A 23510-nucleotide genomic window follows, 5' to 3' on the forward strand; every position below is an offset into this window, starting at 1 on the left:
TAGCTCTCTACAATCTGGCAACCTTGGAGTATGCCCGCAATCTCAAAATACACCCACTCTTTCTTGGAACCTGGGACCACCTGATATTGCCACATTTGTACGGCCTTTTCTGGCCCTCCAGCTCCTTGATTCTGCTGGCCTGCCTGTTTGGACGGAGCGGGCGCGCCCGTTTGAAGTTGTCTCCGGGCTTGGCTTTCAGTCCCTTGATTTTTCCTCGTCCCTTTGTCTTTCTCAGACTCCTTCCTATTCTCACCGTCCACCTTAGGTCTAGGTCATTTCAGGGTTCCATCTTCAGCTTTATTCATTTCCCCCCTTAATGCTCTCCCTATGATGACTTCTTACATTGTCACGTCTTCAAATATCAATTAAATGTAATGGCCACTAAATGCTTCTCTTTACCTTTTCCATCCTCTGTAAGTTCCAGCCCAAGTTTTCAACAGACCCTAGGTTTGCCAGTCATCAAGCATCTCAAATGCATCATGTTCAAAACCAGATTCGATTCCCTTCCTACCCCCATGGCTTGCTCCCCTGTTTGTCCCTCTGTTAACGACTATGTGTTCCAAGATATAAGCAGAATTGGTGTATGACTCCTCTGTCTCACTAAATACTGCTCATACTTCCGAAGGCTCTTGATCTGTTTCATTTTCATGTCGAAAGATGATCAAAACTGAGTTCTTGCCTCTGTTCTCTTCCTGCTCTTGTGTATGCTTTCCTCTGTGGCTCTCTGTGTTCCCTGTGCAAGAAACCAGATCTGATTGCCACTCTCCCATCCCCAAAGTCCCTGGTTCTGAAGGCAGTGGAGAACCAAGTCCAAGTGAAGCCTGGAATTCAAGGTCGCTCACCACGGTAACTCTAACCACGTTCCCTTCAGAACTTCATTTCTTACCACTTCATTGACCACAGGGGGAGGGGCCAGCCTCCCAAACTGCGTTCTAACCCTGTATGCACCATATACTTTCTTTTCCACCTGGTAAAATTCAACTAGAATGTTCAGGCTCAGCTCAAAGGGTCTTTGTGAAGCACCCTTACCCTTGGCTCTTAAGGAGAATTAACCATCACCTTCTGTGCCTACACAGCACTTTTCTTTTAGCTCTCCTAAGTCACCTTGTAATACAGTAGTTTTCATGTTAGTCACTGAGCTTGAGGAGTCCATGGTGTAGCGGGGTGAACAATATCTTATCCATTTGTTGGCCTGTCACCCATCCATCCATTACTCTGGCCAGCATTTTGAGACTACCACATTTAAGATCCCCTCCAGTGTTAATATTCTATCATTTTGAATATTATTTAATTTCTATATATAGAGAAAATAGTGTAAATTACAGGTTTAAGTACATGACATGGGCATCCTGTATCATTCGTGTCTTGATCATTATTAAATTTCCAGTGCTCAATAATAACTTAGCAGGTGCTCAATAAATGTGATTGAATAAATAAGTTAGTTCCTAGAAATTGATGGGAGGTTGACTTAGGAATAGGAATAGTGGAAAACAAATCTTGTTTTTCTCGATTTTTAAAAAGTTGTTTGCTTGAAATCATTGCACTTGTACCGAACTGAACCTCTGTAGCAGCTGAAATTACTTGACTGTGACAGTTCTGAGTTACATATATTATGTGCACTGTTCTCTACTCCACAAAGTATTTCCTGAGCAACACAAGTGAGCACACTCAGGGCAGCGAGGTCCCAGCAGCAGCAGGCTAGCAGCCCTATAGAATGCAGCCCTAGAGTCTGTGGGCTGAGGCCATCTCTGCTGGGACCCAGCCCGGCACTCACCTGTCCTGACCACGCAACGCACTAGCGGCATCATCTGGGTTTAGAGTTTTAACTTCCAACTTCGTCATTCCCTTCCTTCTCCAATACTTTACAGTCCTTTTCCCAATTGTTACTTTTCGTCTGCTTGTGTATATTACCCTATTTTCACCTACATTCCAATCCTATAAACCAGAAAACATAGCTGAATGAGTAACTGGGTAAAGAGTCTCCTTGATTAGAGCCAATACCTTAAACATTTTCAAACTTTCCACAAAGGACCACATTAGATACCAACCATGACGTTATCCATGCTCTATTAAATGAATAAAATCTGGCTTAAATGACAATAACTGTGAAGATACAAACACCCGTGTTTGCTTTAACATCTTTATTATCCTGAATATAAAAGACAGAAATCCTTTAAGATATAACAGAGTTCTTTATATGTGAAACATTATTTTTTTACAAGTGAAAAAATAAATACCTCTTGGAATAAAGGCTTATATGCTAATATGTGCCATAAAAAAGTAGAGTTTTAATATCTGACAAAATGTCTGTGCAAAGAAACAAATGCATAAACACATTACTGCTACATTAAGGCAATATGAAAAGTATACTCAGAAATCTCAGTAAAGTGACAGTGTAGGTTTCTAGCTTTAACTTAGCTAGTATTGCACCCAATAAGGTCATCCAGGTTCCAGACATCCTAGAAAACCAACAAGCTGACCAGGTTCCAAAATGCCCAAGTGGGAGTGGAAAACATGATTAAGAATATAGAAACAAAAAAACCCCGAAACCCCTCTAAAACATATAGAGGGACAACAAAAAGTTAATACTTAAGCATTTACTACCAAAAAAAAGCTTACGATATCTAGGATACCTACTATAAGGCTGTAAAAGGCTTGATGGCTCAAGCAAAAGCAACCCCACTGGCTGAAGCTGGAGCAGGGTGCGTCGGAGAACTCACGAACGACCCCTGCTTTGTACATGGCGAAGCTTCATCTCAGCGAGCAATGCTCTTCCTTCCAAGGAACATGCGCTCCCTTTTCAATCTTAAAATATTCCACCAACTCAAGAGGCCCAAAGGAGTGCTGACTACTCCACAGAAATCGTCTAACCAGACTGGTAGCATTTTATAATTGAAAGGCTTGGGGACAGGGTAAGGAGAGGGGGAAAGAATAGGACACCATCCACGTGGAGGGATCTATTTTCCACTGGTTAGACTGGTTTAAATCTGACAACTTTGTGTCCAATTTAAAAAAGTCCCCGAATCGGGCTTCCCTGGTGGTGCAGTGGTTGAGGGTCTGCCTGCTGATGCAGGGGATGCGGGTTTGTGCCCCGATCCGGGAGGATCCCGCATGCTGCGGGGCTGCTGGGCCCGTGGGCCGTGGCCGCTGGGTCTGCGCGTCCAGAGCCTGTGCTTTGCAACGGGAGGGGCCGCAGCAGTGAGAGGCCCGTGTACGGCAAAAAAAAAAAAAAAAAAAGTCCCCGAATCGATTTTTAAATATGTTTGCTTCCCAATCTTTCTTGAACAAGTTAGAAAAACAGAAATGACATTAAAATGACAACTATCTCTTTAAGAAAAATTTTCCTATTAAAAATGTCCAGAGCTCTGTGACCCGTACAAAAAGAACCAAGTAAATCCTTAAAATGAATCCTTACAAAATTGGCTGCAAGTAGGAAACTTACCTTGGGATACGTTAAGGAGACTTAAACATCATTTTCTAAAAGGTACTCACTTTTGGGCTATGCTGCCACTTAACTGACGTCAAAGATCTTCCTGATTTCTTTACTTGATCATAAAAAGAAGAAAAGTCCAAGGAACGTGTCTGGGTCCCAGAGCTCTTCCTGGTCACCAACCCGGAGGTGCTGATTCTACGCATGGTACATTTTGGCGGTAAGGAGTAGTCATACTGTTTCTAGTCTTCCTTTTTTTTTTTTTTCCCCCTAAACGTTGCATGGCAGATGGGCGTTGGAGTATTTATTCTCTCCACAATCTATCATGTTTATAGTTTATACCAGTGCAGTTCATGGAGACATGGCATGTCCGGTAAGTGCACAGCAGATCAGATCACAGTCAGGTTGAGAAGACTGGTGTGGGTCGGCAGGTAGACATGCTGGACGTGGTCCACCCGTGACCTGCAGACAGGACAGGACTGGAAAAGAGAAGCCGACAGTATGGGTTAGGACACTTCCAAGGGTCTGTGTCTTCAGTGTTCACCCATGGTACCTATTACAGTGCTTTTTCTAAATACGTTGTGGTCACAATTATTTCTAGCTTTCCACTGGGAGGGCTCTTTGCTTTCTAACAAGTCTGACATTTTATACCTGACAAAGGATTAAAAATAAATACTAGGAAAAAGTATAAATGAATGAAATTAATCAGGTTTTCAGTCAAACTCTTAAACAAGGCACCGTGAGTAAAGTGATTACTGAAGACTTCTTGCTGTGCAATGAGGCTGTGGTCCCTACATGGGCTGATGATGAAGTCTCAGGCAGGGATGCAGGAGACCCTCCCGGAGACTGTGTCCTTGGCTCAGCTGGCTCAGGGTGCATCACGGGGGGATGCCACGTGGCCGGTGAGCATGGCCGCTCCTAGTCACAGGTCACAGCTCCACACCCCTGGCTGGCCTCTCAGCAAGCATGTCCCTTCCTCAGCCACACGGGGCGCCGTAGGCATGAGAATCAGACTATGTGGATGAAAAAGGCAAACCCACGACCACTCCTGGGGAAATCACTCGTCTTGGGAGCGTGATCTACTCTAAGGAAGACATGGGCATCCTCTTGGCTCATATATAGCCCTAAAAATAGTTCTGAAATTAGCAGCTTCCGAGGGACTAGACGTTATTTAGGGCTAATTTTACGTAAAATCACAGTGGCAGTTAGCCAACCGTTCTGGGAAATGAAAACAAATTGAGAATATTGTAAAAGGAAATGCAAGGTGCAAGAAAGAAAACGATACTATGTAAGAGGTGCTTGTATTTTTTCTACTAGTATTAAAATTAGTTTGACTTGCTAAGTGAGAGCTAATCCAAGGGGACCTTGGAGGCATAGGCAGTACCAAAAGGAAATTAATCACAAAAAATGAGGCGACAACCCACCCATGGATAAGTGAGAGTTAACTATCATTCAAAACTCTCAGAATTCTTTCCCAAATAATACAAGTAAGCAAAAAAGACCATCCTCCGACGTGTCAAGCAGCAGAGACAACATGAAAAGGGAAGAGAAGGAGGTGACCAGCCCCCAGGAGGCCTGGGTTCCACTGCCCGGCTCAGCCACTAACTAGATGTGGTACCTTGTGAATCTGAACCTCATATCCAGGACTTGAAAGAAGCCTGTGATTCAGTAATTACATTGTTGAAAAGAGTGTGCTAATCCAAACTGTTTCCAAAGGGCAATGCCTTCCAAGTCACAGATACAAAGACCCTCTGGATGGAGATGGACATTCTCCATCTGTGCCTCCACAAGTCAGCACCTGGCCCATGCCAGCCGGCTGACCCCTCACCTGGAGCCGGGAGAACCCTCACCTGGAACTGAAAACGCCCCTTCACCTGGAGCTGGAAAACACCCCCTCACCTGGAGCCAGGAGGACCCCCACCTGGAGCCGGGGGACCCTCATCTGGAGCCGGGAGGACCCTCACCTGGAGCCAGGAGGAACCTCACCTGGAGCTGGAAACGCCCCCTCACCTGGAGCTGGGAAGATCCTCACCTGGAGCTGGGCAGCGCAGCCCTCGCAGCACACAGTGTGGCCGCAGGGGCAGAAGGCTGAGTTGATCTCACCCTCGCAGCACAGCACGCACAGCATGGCCTCCTTGAGCTTGCGCAGCTTCTCCTGGAGGGCCCGGGTCTGCTGGCAGCCAAGGCCCTCGCAGCTGCCGCAGCTCATGCTGCTCTCCGAGGACTTCAGGGGAGAGTTTGGAGGGCTGGGGTCGCTTCTCGGCACGAGATCCAGCACACCCGCGTTGTACAGAGCCCTCCTGGCGTGGTCATACGCCTCCTTGGAGGTTCTTTTAATATCGAAGACATACTTCTTGCCCAGGTTGATGTTTTCGTTCAGAAACAGAGAAGCCAAATGGCCCTTCAGGTCTCGGCTGTACTGCATCATGACGGCACTGGTCACCGTGTCACACCTACGGACAGAGATGTAACACCCACCTCAGTACTGACAGGCCTGGGCGTCCCCACGAGCCAGACCTTAAACACTGCTGTGAATAATGATGCTCATGGGAGCAGACATTAAATATTCTTGTTTGTGTGCTTGAAAATGAATTCTTCCAGTTTCATAGGTGTTAGGTATTTCAATGATTCTACCTCTGTGCTTCTCAAGTGTCTGCAAAGGAAGGCGCCCTGATCAGGCAGCTGTAAACCAGAGGGCACCTCTGCCTCCCGGGACAGAACTACAGTCCAAAGCAGCTTATGGCAAGAAAAAGGAAATTCTTCTTTGTAGTCTTGGCTTTATGTTAAAAATTGCTACAAATTTTCCATTCTGCTCCACAATGTGTGTGTCTACTTTAACATAAAAAAAGGGTTGGTTGCCTGCCAATTAAACTTCTTAGCTTTTAAAAAACTTTCCAAATATTTGAGTCAAATCACAAGTCTACTTTAAAGCACCCTTGGAAATAAGGCTATCAATACAGTTATCGAGACATCCTCACTACACACTGAGGATTCAGGGTAGCAGCTCTCCCAGGAAGGAAAGACGACTTGGGTCATCCTGCGGGAAAAGGGCAAAAGCAGCGGCTGAACAGGCCCCACCGCTCAGTCACCTCGGGGAAGGGGAGCTCTGAGGAAAGGGCTAAGAGATAAGCAGTAGAGCGAATCCATGCATCTCCCTCTCTCTCTGACACACACACACACACACACACACACACACACACACACACACCCACACCCACACACACCCACCCACCCACCCACACCCACACCCACACCCACACCCACACCCACACACACACACACACACACACCCTGAGGGAAAAGCAGGATGATGTTGAGAAGGACCCCACTGCTATGGTAGAAATGAAGGGTTTGAAAACAACCGATTTCTTAAGCTCTATACAAGGTTCACTGACTCGGTGATACCAGGAACCATAGGAGCCTTGCTGTCACCTGGAAATCTCAGCATTGTGGCAGACGCTGGGGTTACGGGGTGCACAGGGGTACGTGCCTGTAAAAAGCATGCGTCTCGGTGATGGCTCGGTAGAGCCCGCTGGCTGCCCGGGTGCTGATCATCTTGAACAAGAGCACGATGCTGTTCCCAGACTCCTTGGTGATGGTGAGGTACACGTTCTTCCCTGACTGGGTAGCCATCTGCACGACAGGGTAAGCGATCCTGAAACGTGGGAAGAGAAAAGTGAGCAAGCCCAGGGGAGATGGGTCACCGTGTGTGTGCTTCTGCAGGGTTCCCATGTGCTCAGGGCCCAGACATAAAGCCAGACACTCTGCCTGGGACCATCAGATAAGCACTCTGCTCCCTAGGTATGAAGGCTCTTTGCAGAGAGTTGGAGAGGAGCACTGGCGCAAGTTTTGGAGTGAGTGTGAGTGTGTGTGTGAGTGTGAGTGTGTGTGTGTGTATGTGTGAGTGTGGTGTGTGTGTGTGTGTGTGAAATGAGATTTTTATAGCCGTGGATGACATGTGAAAAATATTAACTCTGTCACATCAGTACACTTGAGCCTATATTTAAAAAAAAATATTGGAATGGTTATCAAGATCTGAATAAAATGAATGTACCTACCCAAAATGAAATACATTATGCCTAAAGGATGACTGTCTAGTAAATCCCTCTCCATTTCCTATTTTCACCATCAGAGCTACAAAAGTACGTACACACGTAGGTCTAAACAAAAATTTAAGACTTGGGTTACCTATTAATTGGGCTGAAGTCATCTTTACAAATTGAGATTCCTTCAGGTCCAACCCCAATGAGGAGTTTCTGCCCTTCGCTGTCCCTCACAGAATGCCATTCTGTGCCGTAGTTTTCCATTGCGGACACAATCTGCAAAACCTGGTATTCAGCCGAAGCCTGGCTGGTCCCCTCCAACTCCTTATGCTTTGCCACAATGCTGCAAGACCCCAAAAGGGCAGAGAGGCATACAGAGAGATTAACTGATGTAGTCTTCAGAGATAAATCGGTATCCTTTTTACTAGTGAATTATACTGACACTGTCATTTACGAATCACAAAAACTCAAAGCTATATACTATTGATATTTCATTTATTTAGCAAACTTATTGTAAAATACTTTAAAGACACTGTTCAAGATCTCAACTATTGAATCATTAGGAGAAAAAACTATGGGGGATGCCAGATGGGGATGAATTAAAAGAACTATGGAAAATCTCTAAAAATATACATAAGAAATTTATACGTAGCAATGTCTCATGCCATTTGTCTAGATTTGCTTTCTAAGTTTCATTATAATATAGCATTATATGGGATTGATTAGGTCATTTGCAACTGAAAAATGCAGGATCTATTTTATCTATTGGGGCGGACAGCCTCTGATACCATCCTTAAAGGTCCCCACCTCCTGGTATCCATGCCCTCATGTAACTTCCTTCACTTGAGTGTACGCTGGAGTAATGACTTGCTTCTAATGTACAGAATACGGCCAAAGTGATGTGCTGTCACTCACTTCTGAGATTAAGTTATAAAGAGACTTTGAATCCGTCTTGGGTGTTTGCTCTTGCTCTGACTCAACTGCTCGTCCTTGGGGAAGCCAGTCCCCACGTTATCAAACAGCCCCCCCGAAGAGGCCGCCGTGGTGAAGGCACAGGCCAGCCAACAAGTCACCTGAGCCAAACTGGAAGCAGATCCCTCCCTCGTGTGAGCCTTCAGATGAGACTGAACCCCCCCAGCAGCATGACTGCAGCCTCCTCAAAGATCTGGAGCCAGAGAACCCAACCGGGCCACGGCCAGATCCCTGACCCAGAGAACTGTGAGATGATTTTGTTGTTTTAAGCCACTAAGTTTAGGGGGGCAACCCTGTTACCCAGGAATAGATAATTAAGACATCTTTGTTAGGTCTCTTGGTTTAATCCTTGCTGGGATGAAGAAAATGCCGATAAACATGACAGACTTTAAGAGATATGCATTCTTAAAAGGTCAGAGATGTTACAATTCCTGTTATATAGTATTTTGTATAAGGGCATTTATTTGTGTGGATTATGTTTTGTGTTTGTAAGTTTCTCAAAGAAAAGGCTAAGAATCTGTTGAAAATAGTTGGTTATATTGGGCAATGGTCTAGTCTCAACCTCACAAATTACCTGTATCTATCATAGTTTGATTTTCTTCTGGAAATTCTTATAAATTTGCTAGATCTATGACAATAAACATGAGCGTGAACTGCAGCCTCACCTGTTCAAGGTGGCACTGGAGAGCTCCTTGGCACACAGCTCTTCATAGCTGTACTTGGCTGTGTTCTGGTTATAGTCACCAAACTTGGTCTGGGCCAGGAGGGCACTGAGTTCCACTGCTTGCTCTGGTGAACACTGGAGGTGGCCTGCCAGGAGGGCCTCCTTGATATGCAAGAAAAAGATATGCCTGCAAAGCAATGTGAGAGTGAGGTTATGCTGAGGGACTAACTTGGTATCGGACCCAACCGCTTAGCAACTTCATAATCCCATTTAAGTAAGGAAAAGAGAGCAAGGAAGAAAGCTACCTTAAAAATGCTTACAGTTACAGACCCTTTTTTATCATGAGTAGTAAGGCAAAATAAGTCTAAGGATTAAGTTTCTCTGAAACAAAAAGTCTTAACCCAAACAAAACAAGTCTAACTATGACAAGTTCAGTAACATTCAAGTTACAAAATGTAAAATAATTATATACATGTTTCTGCATTACACTATTTAAAACAAATGATCTTAATCAGAAAAACTTTATCTTGACGTGTAATTATTATGTTACAAGCCTCACCTTTATTCAAATGACCCTCAAATCTCTAGTTTTTTTTGATGCGCAGGCTCAGCGGCCATGGCTCACGGGCCCAGCCGCTCCGCGGCATGTGGGATCTTCCCGGACCGGGGCACAAACCTGCGTCCCCTGCATCAGCAGGCGGACTCTCAACCACTGCGCCACCAGGGAAGCCCCAAATCTCTAGTTTTAACCCCAACTTCTCTCCTAAGGATCATATTCAAATATCCAAGTGCTAACAGTCTTCTCCACTGGATAGTCTTCAGTATCCCAATTTCACCTTCTTCAAAGCCAAACTTTCTCCCCAAACCCACTTTTTCTCCCAGTGGAAACCAGAGATTGATTTGTTATTTTTACCACAGACTCACTTTTGACTCTTCATCTTCCTTCTGTCTCTGAAAACTCTTTAAATCCAGTTCCGTTTTTCCCATTTTTACCTCCTCTATCCTACTTGTAGCTCTCAACTGTCAGAGAATTTACAATATCTTCTAAGCTGATCTCTCTTCTAGACTCTGTGAATCCATCTTCCAAGTTGCTTGCTTCTGATATAAACTTGCCATTTCTCCACTCAGAATCCTTCAAGGGATTCCCATTGTTTGCCGAGGAAGCACACTGTCAGCATGAACCCAGGGTTCTCCACATCTGGCCCCAGATTTCCAGCCACATCTCCTGTCATTCCCTCCAGCCACTATGTCCCAGGAAAGGGACAATTCCTCCTTCTGGAAAAACCAAGTACATTCACACCCCCATGTCTCTGGTCTTGCTGTTCCCTCTGTCCTGAAGGCCACTCCTCCTGTCCCCTCATTTGGATACCCTTTTGTCTATATCACATGCAAACTATCTATTCCTCTATTATATTTGACATGTTCTAACTTCTAGTATTTAGCTGCACCTGAGCTGACTTCATAAGTGCCTCTAACATCAGAGAGTTCTATAAATGTACGTAAAACTACACGTGGTCTGCAACTAGTTTATATTCCCATCCTGGTTTCATTCCATCTGAGCCTGTCCTAGTTGTATACAACACTGTATTCTACATTTACCGAAAGGTATGTGAGAATTAGAAATCCTGGAAAACTTCAGATATTGTTGCCTGCCAATCCGTGTTGCCTAAGATTCTGAACAGAGTATCTAAACTGTCATAGGCACACTGGCCTGGATTATGAAATCTGTCTCTGGCAAATGTATAACCTTCCTTGGATGACTCAATACAGTCTCTCAAACATGCTGCAATGCCATACTATTCCTTCTGTTAACAAATGAAGTATGATCATCATTGTAAAGCTCTGAACAGGGTTCCTAAATTCCCCCCCTTCAGCTGGATACCCTTATTCCAGTCCTCGAGATGCTTTTATTTATATGCTAGCCTTGTGTCGGACATCCAGGTAGAAGGGATAATGTGAACAATGCAAAAAAAGGAGGCAAGGGAACCTGAGGCTAGAAATACAAGGAGGGGCTCTGTTGAGAGTCTCAAAACTTCAGGCTGACAAGAGCCATTTAATCCTCCTTTAAGAAATGTTTAAATTCAACATTTTGTGCCTTCTATAATGATAAAGAAATGTTTAAAATTATCAGACTCTGCCAAACACTGCAGTTTTTTCTTTATTCAAAGCCCCCTATGAAGAAATCACAGTGAAGAATGCATAATAGCACTGGAAGAAGATAAGCATGGTTTTTATTAACCCAAACATCTGCTTGTCTTTAAAGTATTTCTGACATACTGCTAAACTGAGAAGGGGGTCCTTACTGGGGCAAAGAAATAACCACAAAAATAACTTGTTTTAAAATAGCTATCTGAGGACGGAGGTCTAGCCGTCCCTTAAAATCTTGGTGTTACAACACTGCTTCAGCCCTCAGAAAGCTTTTTAGAGGACTGTTGGGTAAACATCATCTTGATTAAGGTACCTCTGTCTCTGCATTCATCAGTGGACATGTCAGTAGGGAACAAAAACTTAAATATATACTTCCATTAAAGAAGAAAGTATGTGCTGAAAGATTTTAAGGGTATCACCCAAAAACCTAAATATGTACTTCCATTAAAGAAGTATGTGCTGAAAGATTTTAAGGGTATCACCCCAACTAAGTCTTCTCAATTTAATTACTGCTTATGTGAAAATGTCTTTTAACTTATTTCCTAAGTATTAAGTTAGAGACTAGTTTAGCCTGCAAAAGAAGAGTTTCAAAATTGATCCAATTTCCTTTTCCAAACTATCCAGGACCGACTTCTGGACAGACAGCTGTCAAAATCAAAGGCAAAGAAGCAGCAGGAACAAAATGTTAACAGGTGGTCAGCAGCCCGAGAGTAATGTGATCCTTCCTCGGTCTGGGAGTCAGAATTTTTCAAAAGGAGGTGGGGGACAAGAGCCTTTCCAACATACTCCACATTCTCGGCTGCACTGCGGTCGATACCCTGTGAGTACAAAAATCCTCCTCCTTATCATTTACAGAAACTTTCTGGTAAGGCCCTTCCTGCATTTTGCCATTTCATGGCTATCAAGCAACCTTTTCATTTCAAGTCAACAAATCTGCCACGCATCGCCACTGTGCCAAGCCCTATGCCGAGGTCCCAGGGTGAATATATCTGATCGCTCCTGTTTCGAAGGAAGGTACAGCCTTTTGGTGTCAAGGAATGTATCCTATCAAAATAACTCTGGCTACAAACTGGCTCTTGGGTGATAAGTTTATGCTCTCCAGGAGAAAAGCACGTGCAGCAGTGACAGCAAAGGTCACGCGGTGGCAGGCCATCTGCAGACTCTATTTAATGTGCTCTTTCGAAGAGGGAGAATGGCAGGGCATACAGAAACATTTCCACACGGAATCCAGTGATGGCTCAATAATTAGGGGTGGTTTTCAGTCAAGTATTTTCTCCTATTATTTTCTCTCCAACCATCTGGCCTGTAACTGTCTGGCTCGTGGATTCCCGCCCCCCCCCACCGCACCTCCCATTTCGTAAAGTGGTTAAAAGTTACCAATAATATCAAAATGAGCAGATGTGGTCAAAGAAGTCAGGCCTGCAGTGAATTTTTTTTTTTTTAACTAAAGATCAAAAGTGGTTGGCCTATCTAATTCAATTTAGGCTACATGCTAGAATCATAAACAGAAAGAAAGCCTTTGGAAAAAATGATTTCTTTGTCTTAAGCAAATGTCTATGAATATGTCCTAACAGACATAAGCTCATTTTCTAAACATTGTTCTGGTTGCACCTTGAAATTCATGGCTCTTCAAGCTTTACCCAGTTACTAAGAAAACGGATACACTTTCAATATATGGATGGGGTTTGGAGCCCCAAAGTGAAACATTCTAGCTGACTCATGTCTTTGCATTTAATGAATTCACACTTGCTGCAGCATTAGGGAAGACTTAAAAAAAAGGGGGGGGGGATAAATATAAGGATATGTCATATTTTAATTTAAAAAAGAGTCACATATCCTTAATATATTTTTGTTTCAGAGTACATACTTCAGATTTCCTCTATGTTTAAAATGAACTCCTTTCCATAGCTTTACGGAATAAAGTTAGGTCATTTATCTTTTGAGAACTGTAATCAGAGCACTCTCCTCTACACTCTGGCTTGTCTCATAAAGAAATCATCTAATAATCAAAGCAGAACTCTCTGCAAACCAATCGGGAGTTGTCGATCCGCTCATCACAGTTACTCTCAATTACTGCCCTCCAGTTATCTTCCCAGTTACATAATTTTGAAGAGCTTTTCATGACACAAATATAAAACAACTATCTCCACATTTACTATTAAACTCAAAATTAAGTAACTAACCTAAGACATCGCGAAAATGGCTAAGTAGCTATTTTTAAAAAGTCTCCAGTCCTAATAACTGAAGTGAATTTCTCCCCAAGAGACTGACTGAACTTGGCCCTCCGTTGTAATGGCTGGTTTGTCCCTCACAGAGCGAGACACCCACTGAGATCACCCATATGCCCGCCTCAGTCCAATGAGTCATTAAACCACAAGCTCGAACTGCCAAGTTATATTTAAAAATTATCAAGTCACAAAAGAATTGCTATAGGTTTGTTTTGTATCTTAAATTCCAGTGAAACAAAAATCAGTTCAAGATAGATCACAGGCCTAAATGTAAAAGCTACAACTGTAACCCTTTTAGAACAAAACATAGGAGAGTATCTTCACGACTTGGAGGTAGGTTCCCCTCAGGATGCAGTCAGCAAAAACCGTAAAAGAAAAAAGTGGATAAATGAGACTTCACCAAGGTTAAAAACTTCTACTCATCAAAAGGCATCAAAAACACAGGCAAACCACAGGAAAAAAAAAATACACTTATAAAACATATATCTGACAAAGGACTAGTATATATAAAGGATTTGTGCAGCTCAAAAATAAAGACAACAACTCAATAAAAAAGGGCCAGTGACTTGAATAGATACTTTGCAAAAGATGTACAAAAGGCCAATAAGCACATGAAAGTGTTATTAATCAACAGAGATGTAGAAATTAAAACCACAATGTGCTACCACTATAAACCCACCTGAAACCTGGCAGGGATGCAGATGCACTGGTCCCCTGTACATTGTTGACAGGAGTACAGAATGGTACAATCGCTTCGGGAAAAGATGTGGCAGTTACTTATAAGCTAAACAATTACCTCCTCTAGGACCCAGCTCTTCCATTCTCATTTACTCAAGAGAAATGAAAACACATGTCTACAAAAGACTTGTGCTTGAACGCTCAGAGCAGCTTTATTCACGATAGCTGGAAAACAGGTATTCATCACAGGAGTATGCATAAACAAACAGCAGCACGTTCCTACAGTGGAATACTATCCAGCAATAAACAGGAACGAGCCGCTGATGTATACAATAAGATGATGGGTCTCGAAAAATTTATGATGAACAAAAGGAACCAGACACAAAAGAGTACATACTGTGCGATTCCACTGACATGAAGTAGAACAGGCATCACTAAACTATGCTGGAAAAACATACAACCTGGTTGTGGGGTGGCAGTAGGGAAGGGGGGGTGGGAACAACTGCAGAGAGGCATGAGAGAACTTTCTGGAGTGATGGTTCATACTTGATAAGGGTTTTGTTTCAACAGGTACATCCATTTGCCAAAACTCATTAAGTGGTGTATTAGGATTTAGGCATTTCATCATATATAAATTTTGTATCAATCAAAAGAAAAAAAAGAACTGTAGGCAAATACTGAGTTCTAGCTAGTGATACGCATACTGAGGTATTTAGGGAGATGTGTACTCACACACAACTTATTTTGAAAAGCATGAAAAAATAGACTGATGGATGGATAGAGGGATCAATAAATGGATAAATATGTGATAAAGCAAGTATATTAAACTGTTAATAGTAGAATCTAGGTATTGGGTGTTCACTGTAAAAATTTTCAACTTATCCGTACATTTGAAATTTTTCATAGTAAGAGGTTGAGAAAATAACACCAGTAAAAATCCCTAGGGTCAAGGTTCAGAATTCAAATGAAGAGCCACACCTAAAATGAACCATCACATCTACCACACTTCATGGAAGGCTTACAATTGACAAACCTGTCACAGCCAATAATTACCAAGTCAGGTTTCTATTCAGGTTTAAGGAAATCCTTCTCAAAGCCCAAAATACAAAATGGGAATCACCGATGAATTTGCTTTCTCCTCAGGCTCCAAGGCAGTTAAAAGATAAGGAGGGCACAGGTGAGGGAAATTCCTAAGTTCAAAAGTAGTTGCAACTCACAGCAGAAAAACACTTGGAAGCATAAAATCTGGACTTCTAAAAAATATGATTACTCACAGTAGATAGCTGTCCCTAGGCAAACAACAGTCCGGGCAATCTTGTAGCTTAAGAGCATTAACTACAATCTCTTTCTCAACAATTTAGATTAGTGTGGAGGGCTATCAGGTCCAGAAGAGGTCTGGGATCGGGCTGTAGTGGTACACCACTCAGAGAATAAATAAACCTGGAACCTGACCCCACTGGTCACCCTGAATCTGCCCTTTGTGCCATTTAAATATTCAAATTTTATTTATAATGACATTCAAAATGAACAGTTCATTTTGGTTACATAAAAATCAATTTCTCAATGTTCTTTGATATTTCATACACATATATAAGTATCAGAAATTCAAAAAGAGACTGAAGGGGCCCAGGCGGGCAGTCTGTGGCTAAAATAACCATATACCACCACAAACATCCCGTACTCTGAACAGAAAGAAAAACTTAAAAGATAAATAAGAATTCAGAAATGTAATTAATACTATCTTTGGAAATAATATACACGTCTGTCTTTACCATTTTTTACTTTCCTGGAGCCTGTGTTGTATTTGGGCATACCAAAAAAAAAAAAAAAAAAAAAAAAAACAATGTGTCACTCCACTCTTAGGCAAGTAGTTGATATGAAGAGCATAATACTCCTGCAATGCATCCTATGGAATTTACCCATCCTGAATCACACAAAGGTAAATTCTGTAATCAACCTTTACCATCGTGACAATGTGTTTTGTTTTAAATTTATTTATTTTATTTATTTTACTTTTGGCTGCGTTGGGTCTTCGTTGCTGCGTGCCGGCTTTTCTCTAGTTGCGGTGAGCGAGTGCTACTCTTCGCTGCCATGCGTGGGCTTCTCATTGCGTGATGATGTTTTATAAGACTTTGAATGTGATTACAGGCACTGGCTAGGGTCAATGTGATTCAGCTGTGTACTGATTTGAGATTATCACCCCCACCTGCCTATAGTTTGCATGTGGCATTTGCTTTGTGGGTTTCAGTGATGCCATCTTCCTTCAATTTTCACTTGTCTAAGTAATATTTGTTGAGAGACAGGGAAAAATTGAGTTTAATAAGTAGTCAGGACCTACAAATTGGGTGAAATTAGATAAAGTGAGCCTGCGGCTTGAAAACTATCTGAACTTCATAAAAGGTCCAGGAGCGTGGTAGTTCATTCTAGATAAGAACAACCACAATGAACAAACGCCTTGGAATGAGGTAGAGGGGGCGAAGGAAGGAAGCAAGCAAACAAAAGAATGCCAAGCACTGAGCAAATTCTTAACTGAGAAAAATCACTACAAAACATTTTTTAGTGGTGAGAATTCTTTTAGACATTCTCAAACTTTTCAAGTTATAGAAGCAAACTGGCAAACATTTCAATACCTATAAGAAAATTTATATTATCACAGTATCAGTTAACCCTATTTTTTTTTATTTCCAAGTTCTTAATTCATTGATTCAACAAATATTTACACACCAAGCACTGGCTAGATTCTGGGTATACAAGGTTGATCAGCTACTTGCTTAATGGAATTTTAGATTATTAGAGCAGCTGACAATAAGCAAATTGTCACATAAGTAAATGGAGTGTTACACACTCATTAAATGCTATAAAGGAAAGCTACACGATGTCTTGGGAGAGTTTAGTCTCCTGAGCACGCCTGGAGAAGGCTTCCCCGGGGAGTGATGAGTGAGCTGGGGTCTGAAGCCAAACGCATCACTGCTCGCGACTTTTAAGATCCTAATGAGATGCAACGTTCAGGATTACAGCATTTCCATGAACATGCAGTTCAGCACTCACGGAGCCCCTGTATTGGGATTGGTTTCTGGGAGAGAGGATTCAGGTGTTGGTAAGTCTTAACCAAGCAGGGTGCCTCTAGCAAAGAACACAGAGCTCTGCTAAAATGTGGCAGTCAAGGAGAAACAGAAAGATTTTACTGGGAATGGATGGTATAATTACCATCCCTGAAGATGAAGCATATAATTCTCTAATCTCTGGTTTTGAAAATGTTGACAAAATCTGGTCTGAATTGCTGTGAATAACCGAAAGCCTTTGAAAGGTAATAATTTCAAAGATGATTATGATTTCAGATTTACTTCTGGAATATATTAATTTCACTTTTCGTTTTAATCCATAGCATGGCAAACATCTGCTGAAAACACCTGCTGTCGCCAATCTCTGAAAGGTGCCAGCTGAGTCTAAACAAAACTCTCTGGTTACTTTCCAGAATCCCCCATTCCAGAGCAAACATAATTATCCAGGTAAAGAATCAAATCTAAAATCAGGCCACATCAGAGGCCAGACTAACTCTATCTACCAATCTAAGCAGACATTGGATATATTTTTTCTCTCTTCAGAGAAATGTATTTAGAAAAAGCATTAGGAAAATAATATGGAGAGGAAGCAGAAGCCAAGAAAAAAAAAGTCTACTGCTAGAAGGGATTTAAAGAATCTCTTTCAGCGTTTTCAGTTGGGCTCAAGTCTTGGAAGGCTGTACATGCTGGAGGCAGACTGCTGAGCTGGACCCAGAACGCAGGGGCTTCTGCCTTGCCACTAGAGCTCTGCTCTTACAGACGGGCCTTCCTGCCTGTCATTCTCACAGCAGCTTCCCTAATCTAATGCAAACTAATATATTAACTGGCCCCCAGTCAGGCCAGCTACTGTGAGCAGGCTGCTTTAATTGTCCACAGAGGCAACTTGGCTAGGATATTTCAGCACCATTTAATAAACTGGCCAGACACTTTCTGAGTATTAAATGGAAATGACTGATGACTTGACCTCATGACTTGATGAAGAGCTGGGAAAATATCACCTCTCATAACTGGACTGGCAAAGCTGAGCTTACTCACCATGTAAACAGATCGATTTTATTTTCATGGCATTTTATATGAATATTTTACAACAAATGATTAAATATCAAAAAAGTTCATCAACCAGCTTTATCTTGATAACATAATATTAGGGAAAATAAGTATTTCTGTTCCGTAGTATCATGCACATAAACACAATGCTAATTGTAACTACATTCGACGCAGCACGACTACTGATCCTAATGAAAAGGTACAATGCTAATTACAACGCACTTTATCTAGTTATTAAAGCAGAATGCTATATAAACTTTAGGTGGCATTTTCTTAAAATTCTGTATTTATTTCAGACAACCCCACAAAAACAAGTAAAATACACCAATATTTTAAAAGTCAAAATCACATGAATTTTTCAGTATAATTTCAAAAGGAATGAAAATCAATTAAAATTACCTAGTCTAACTAGGTATGTGCAATGTTTGAGTGCTATTAGACATGAATCTCGAGTCAAAGTCAATTGAGTCAATAAAGTAGGAAATTTGATTCCAATTCTAATTCATAAAATATCTCTATTTCTTGCATGAATAGAATGGAGCTGATAATAGTTATTAACTCTATTACAAGAAAGCACAGGTAAAGACTAGTAGCAAATTGTAAAATCTGTAAGCATTTATAATACAGATGTACGTATTATATTATGACTGCAGCCACTGGGTTTGTTTTAAGATTATTTGATCTGGACCATTTTTTAAAAGTCTTTATTGAAGTTTTTACAATATTGCTTCTGTTTTATGTTTTGGTTTTTTGGCCACGAGGCATGTGGGATCTCAGCTCCCCAACCAGGGATCAAACCCGCACCCCCTGCATTGGAAGGCGAAGTCTTAACCACTGGACCGCCAGGGAAGTCCCTCAGTCATTGTTTAAATGATGTATTTGGTCCTCCAAGCTTCTGCAGATTTAAAAACTAAATCTGTGTCATCAAAATAGATTTGAATCTGGAGGCCCTGTAATAATTGCAAAATAATGATAAAGCTACACAATGAAAATTCCAAGGTGTTTTATATATATATGTATTATTTTCTCTTACTCAACTGCAAGTTATCACACTGAAGTGCAAAGTGGAAGCATTCACAAATCCGCTTTAATTTAAAAAAAAATAAAAAAATAAAAAACCCAACCTATCCTGATTCATATAGACAGCTAAAACATCCTTAAATATGAAATCACCTGAATATTTTGCAACATATTTTCAGGAGCACTAAGAATTCAATATACTAGCTTCCCTCAGATACAAAATTGAACACTTCTCTCACCATTTAAAGCTCCATAAAAAGGCAAAGGAGAGATTTCAAATTCAAATAAATAATCTTTCAAAATATGTGTCTATACGTCCTTTGGTAAACAACCAAAAAAATGACATGTTAAAAACTCTTAAAGGATATGGCTCACTCATTACTCATAATTCTCACACTCACATTTTTTATGTGCATGGCAAATTTCCAATCCAAAGGATTATGAAAAACATTAGAACTAAGATCCAAAGTTTACCGTGTTTAAAAGTAGTCATTTTCCTTTTCCTTTTTCTTTTTTTTTTTACATGCCACTATAAGATTTAGGTCTCCTGCATTTCAGCAGTAAATATTAAACACCAGTTTCCTAGCTTGGCTCATCCTTGAGAAAAGTATTACAGCCAGTCCAGGGGAGAATCCATTTTCTGTTTGAAAAAGGAAACCACATGCTCCAATTGTCTACCACTAGTGGTGGCTTTCTAGAAGAGATAAATTTAACAATCTGAACTCAACAATCATGTATAAACTATCTGTGGGGTAGTGTTAGATTACTACTGGCCTTAAAAGAGTTTTCTGACTAAGTTTTCAAGAAACTGAAAAACTTTTAAAATTCGGACAGAGCTCTTTGCTACACACTGTAACTTGACACTAGGCTGAAGAAGTTGACCAAGTTTAAGTAACCCAAGAGGAACTGTTTCCTGCTTTCTGTTAGAGCAGTCTGCAATGACCTGTAGTAACACTGCTGAGACAGAGGTTACTATCGGGCAGTAGATGCCACTATCAGGAAGTCAGTTAGGTCTTTTTTCTTTCTTTCTTTAATTTTTTTGCGTTGTGGCACTGATCTCAAGTGTTTGTAAGAATTCAACCTTACTCTCCCATTGTCTATAAAAATAAGAAAAACACCAGAAGAGGTGGAAAATGTACCCCAGGCCAACTATGCAGCTCTCTTTTCACCTCAACAAAAGAACTGTGCTATGGAAAACTTCTAAGTTATAACCAACTCACTCTGTATCAAAACAAATTTGCCTGTGAACATCTCTGGGAAGGTGCAGTGGCCCTTCCTAAATGGAATCAAAGGTCTATTTGACATTGGTTTATTTTAGCGTCACTTTACCTAGTCTGCTCCTGTAAGATGAGATGAGGCTCCACGAAGAACTTGACTCTCAGTTTAAGCCGGTAAGGGGCTAGCCCATCCATCTGCTGGGAGATCCGATTTCTCAGATTTAGCCATAAACTTTCACCTTTGCTACCCGTAAACTGCAGTCCAAAATAATCAACTTCTATAATTCCCAATCGTCTGCACACCTAAAACAAAAATGAATGCAGTGTGGATGAGCAAGTGGTCCATGTGGTCAAAGCAAACCCAAAGGCTCCATCTGAGTCTAAGATTCCTGCCTACTCTTTTTTTTTAAAAAAAATAACAAAGTTCAACAACGGTGTTACAATTCCTGTTGTCAGCTAAAACAACAGAGTTCTAAGGCTCCAGCGACGCGAAACCACTAGATGTAGTATAGAGGCACAAAAGGAGTTCTCAAAATGTAGCCTTCCAGAAAGGCTGAGGACGGGAATCCACGGGGTATTTTCCTTTTTATTCCAATCACTGGAATTCCCTCCACTAGCACAATCTGCACAGCTGATCTGGCAGCTTATTATCTGGACAATTTTAACCATCTGGACTCCAAAAAAGCAAACACATTGAGGAAACACGCCACAAGTGTCAGCTAAGCTTTGCAGGAGGTTTTCCAAACATCTCAGGTCGAGGGGGTTGGAGGGCACAGCGGTTCACTTGAGATCAAATTTTCTGCCACACCACTATGCACTGTTTGGAACCGTTCCTCCTCACTCCTAAGGAAACGCGTGCTTAAAGACAACCGAGGAGTCCACGACCCAAACCTACCGTCCTCTCGTCCCCCGCGAATCGGGAGATGCAAGGAGGTGCATAAGAAATGCTTCTCCATTTGAGAAGCATCAAGAGACAAGGGCACTGCTTGTCTGCCGAGCAACCCGAGGGACCTGCGACCGCCTCCAGCCACCTCATCCCGGGACGCAGGTGGCGCTGCCAGGCCCCGCGGGGATCCGACTGGAGGCATCATTCACACACCTGAGGCAGGTGTGCTGGGCCTCCTTCTTCCGGGAAAGTCCCGGGCTGGGGGGCAGGGGGGCAGGCCCGCCGCGCGTCCCCCGCGCCCTCCACCCCCACCCCACCACGCGCCCCCGGCACGCCACGAAGGGGCCGTGCGCCCCACGGCCTCGTGGAGGAGGGGGCGCAGGCCGGGCGCCTGGGGCGCACTAACCCCGCCGCCGCCGCTGCGCCGCCGGACCCCGGCAAGCGGCGCGTCCCGGCGCCACAGCGAGGCCCCTCGGCCTCGGGGAACCGGCCTGGACCCCGCGCCTGGCCCCTGGTCCTCACCTGGTTGAGGCAGTCCTCGCCGTTGGCTTTCGCCTCCACCTCCACCTCCATCAGCACCGCGTCCGGCCTCGTCACATAGCACAGCATGGCTGGGGCCGCCGCTGCCGCCACAGCCGCCTCGTCTTTGCTGTGCGCGGGTTCAGACCCAGTTCCGGGCTCGGCGAGGCTGGCCCTCGGGAGGCTGAAGCCCTGCAGACCACTGCCCTGCAACCCGCAGCCGCCGCGCCCTCCCCGCCACCCCCTCTCCAGCCCGCCCGCCAGCTGGCTCTCCGAGTCCCGCGGCGTCGCCGCACTCCAGCAGCCCGACTGCCTGCGCCGCAGCGGGGACTTCTCTGATATAGCGGCCCCGCCCCCTTCGGCTGAGGCCCCCGCCAATCACGGAGGCCCCGCCCCTCCGCCGCCGCCCGACCAGCCAATAGCAGCGGCCGTTCGGCCGCCGCCCGACCTCCCAGAGCCGGCTGAGTTCCCCCGGCCGCCGGGGAGGTGGTAGCTCGCGGGGGCTGAGCGCTGCGCAAGGAGGGAGGCCCCGGAACGCGCTTGCTACCTCTGCTCGCTGGGAGACGCTGCTCCGAGCCAGCGACCGCCCGGGGCTCCCACGTGGGATCGCCTTTCTGTCGGGCTTGAATATACAGTGATTAAACGCCTCCAAGCTACCGCCTTCAGAAAGAAGCCTTGGGTCGCTCCAGTAGCGCGTTTGGGGGGCGGGGTGGTGGTCGTCGTGGTGAAAGCAGATAGCAAAGAGTGCAACCCCAAAGCCTGAAAAGAAAATGATGATTTCCCTGGGGTTTGCCTCAGTGGGCTGTAGGAAGGCGGAATTTTTGTTCTTTAGTTTAGACCTCGTCATTGAGAAAACAAAATATGAGTATAAAAGTTTTTGCTGTCGTTCAATAAGCCAGGGAGCTTGACCTAGTGCTTTCTCTATGAAACCTCTCCAAAGGCTTCTATTTACCCGTTGTGCAGAATCAAAACCCCGTACGGGCACTAAGGCCCTCTCAGGTTGTCCGGCCTATCTCACGTCTTAGCTCATTTTTCATTAAACATTAATGGAGCACCTGCTCCAATGCCCGTCCCTTCTCTCAGGCGACCAGGTGTTACCCCACCTTCAGAGTAACGGACTTATCTCTGAATCTCAATAGAAAGTATTAATAATTGAAGGTCTACAAGTCTTCCCTCATTTACCACTTGTTTCTCTTAGTCAACGCGTTACTCAGCCTACCTCTGGTCTCTTTATAGGAGAAGCCAGAGATGTGGGTTTCAGCTTTGGACCGATGAAAACTGACTTCATCTCTCTGCAGCTCAGTATTTCAGGAGTCAGATGGAGACCACAATCTCTGCCCCGCCTTTCCCCAGCACTGCTGTGAAGAGCAGCAGAGATAATGTTCATAAAAGCACTTGAGGGCTTCCCTGGTGGCGCAGTGGTTGAGAGTCCTCCTGCTCGATGCAGGGGACACGGGTTCGTGCCCCGGTCTGGGAAGATCCCACATGCCGCGGAGAGGCTGGGCCCGTGAGCCATGGCGGCTGAGCCTGCGCGTCCGGAGCCTGTGCTCCGCAACGGGAGAGGCCACAACAGTGAGAGGCCCGCGTACCGCAAAC

The 23510-nt window shown here is 43.6% G+C and overlaps 1 protein-coding gene across 1 annotated transcript; it reads right to left on the minus strand.

Annotated features, from left to right (window-relative positions):
- Window positions 1–3537: 3537 nt before the first annotated feature.
- MYLIP (myosin regulatory light chain interacting protein) lies at window positions 3538–22232 on the minus strand. Its single transcript, XM_049716375.1, has 7 exons — window positions 21918–22232; window positions 20622–20812; window positions 9111–9296; window positions 7619–7816; window positions 6921–7085; window positions 5463–5883; window positions 3538–3909 (listed from the first exon to the last, which is right to left on the minus strand). Exons 1-7 carry the CDS (start codon window positions 22002–22004, stop codon window positions 3820–3822), a joined length of 1338 nt encoding a protein of 445 aa, XP_049572332.1. The 5' UTR covers window positions 22005–22232; the 3' UTR covers window positions 3538–3819.
- Window positions 22233–23510: the final 1278 nt, after the last annotated feature.

Source organism: Orcinus orca, chromosome 10, assembly GCF_937001465.1.
Source record: "Orcinus orca chromosome 10, mOrcOrc1.1, whole genome shotgun sequence".
Lineage (NCBI taxonomy): Eukaryota > Metazoa > Chordata > Mammalia > Artiodactyla > Delphinidae > Orcinus > Orcinus orca.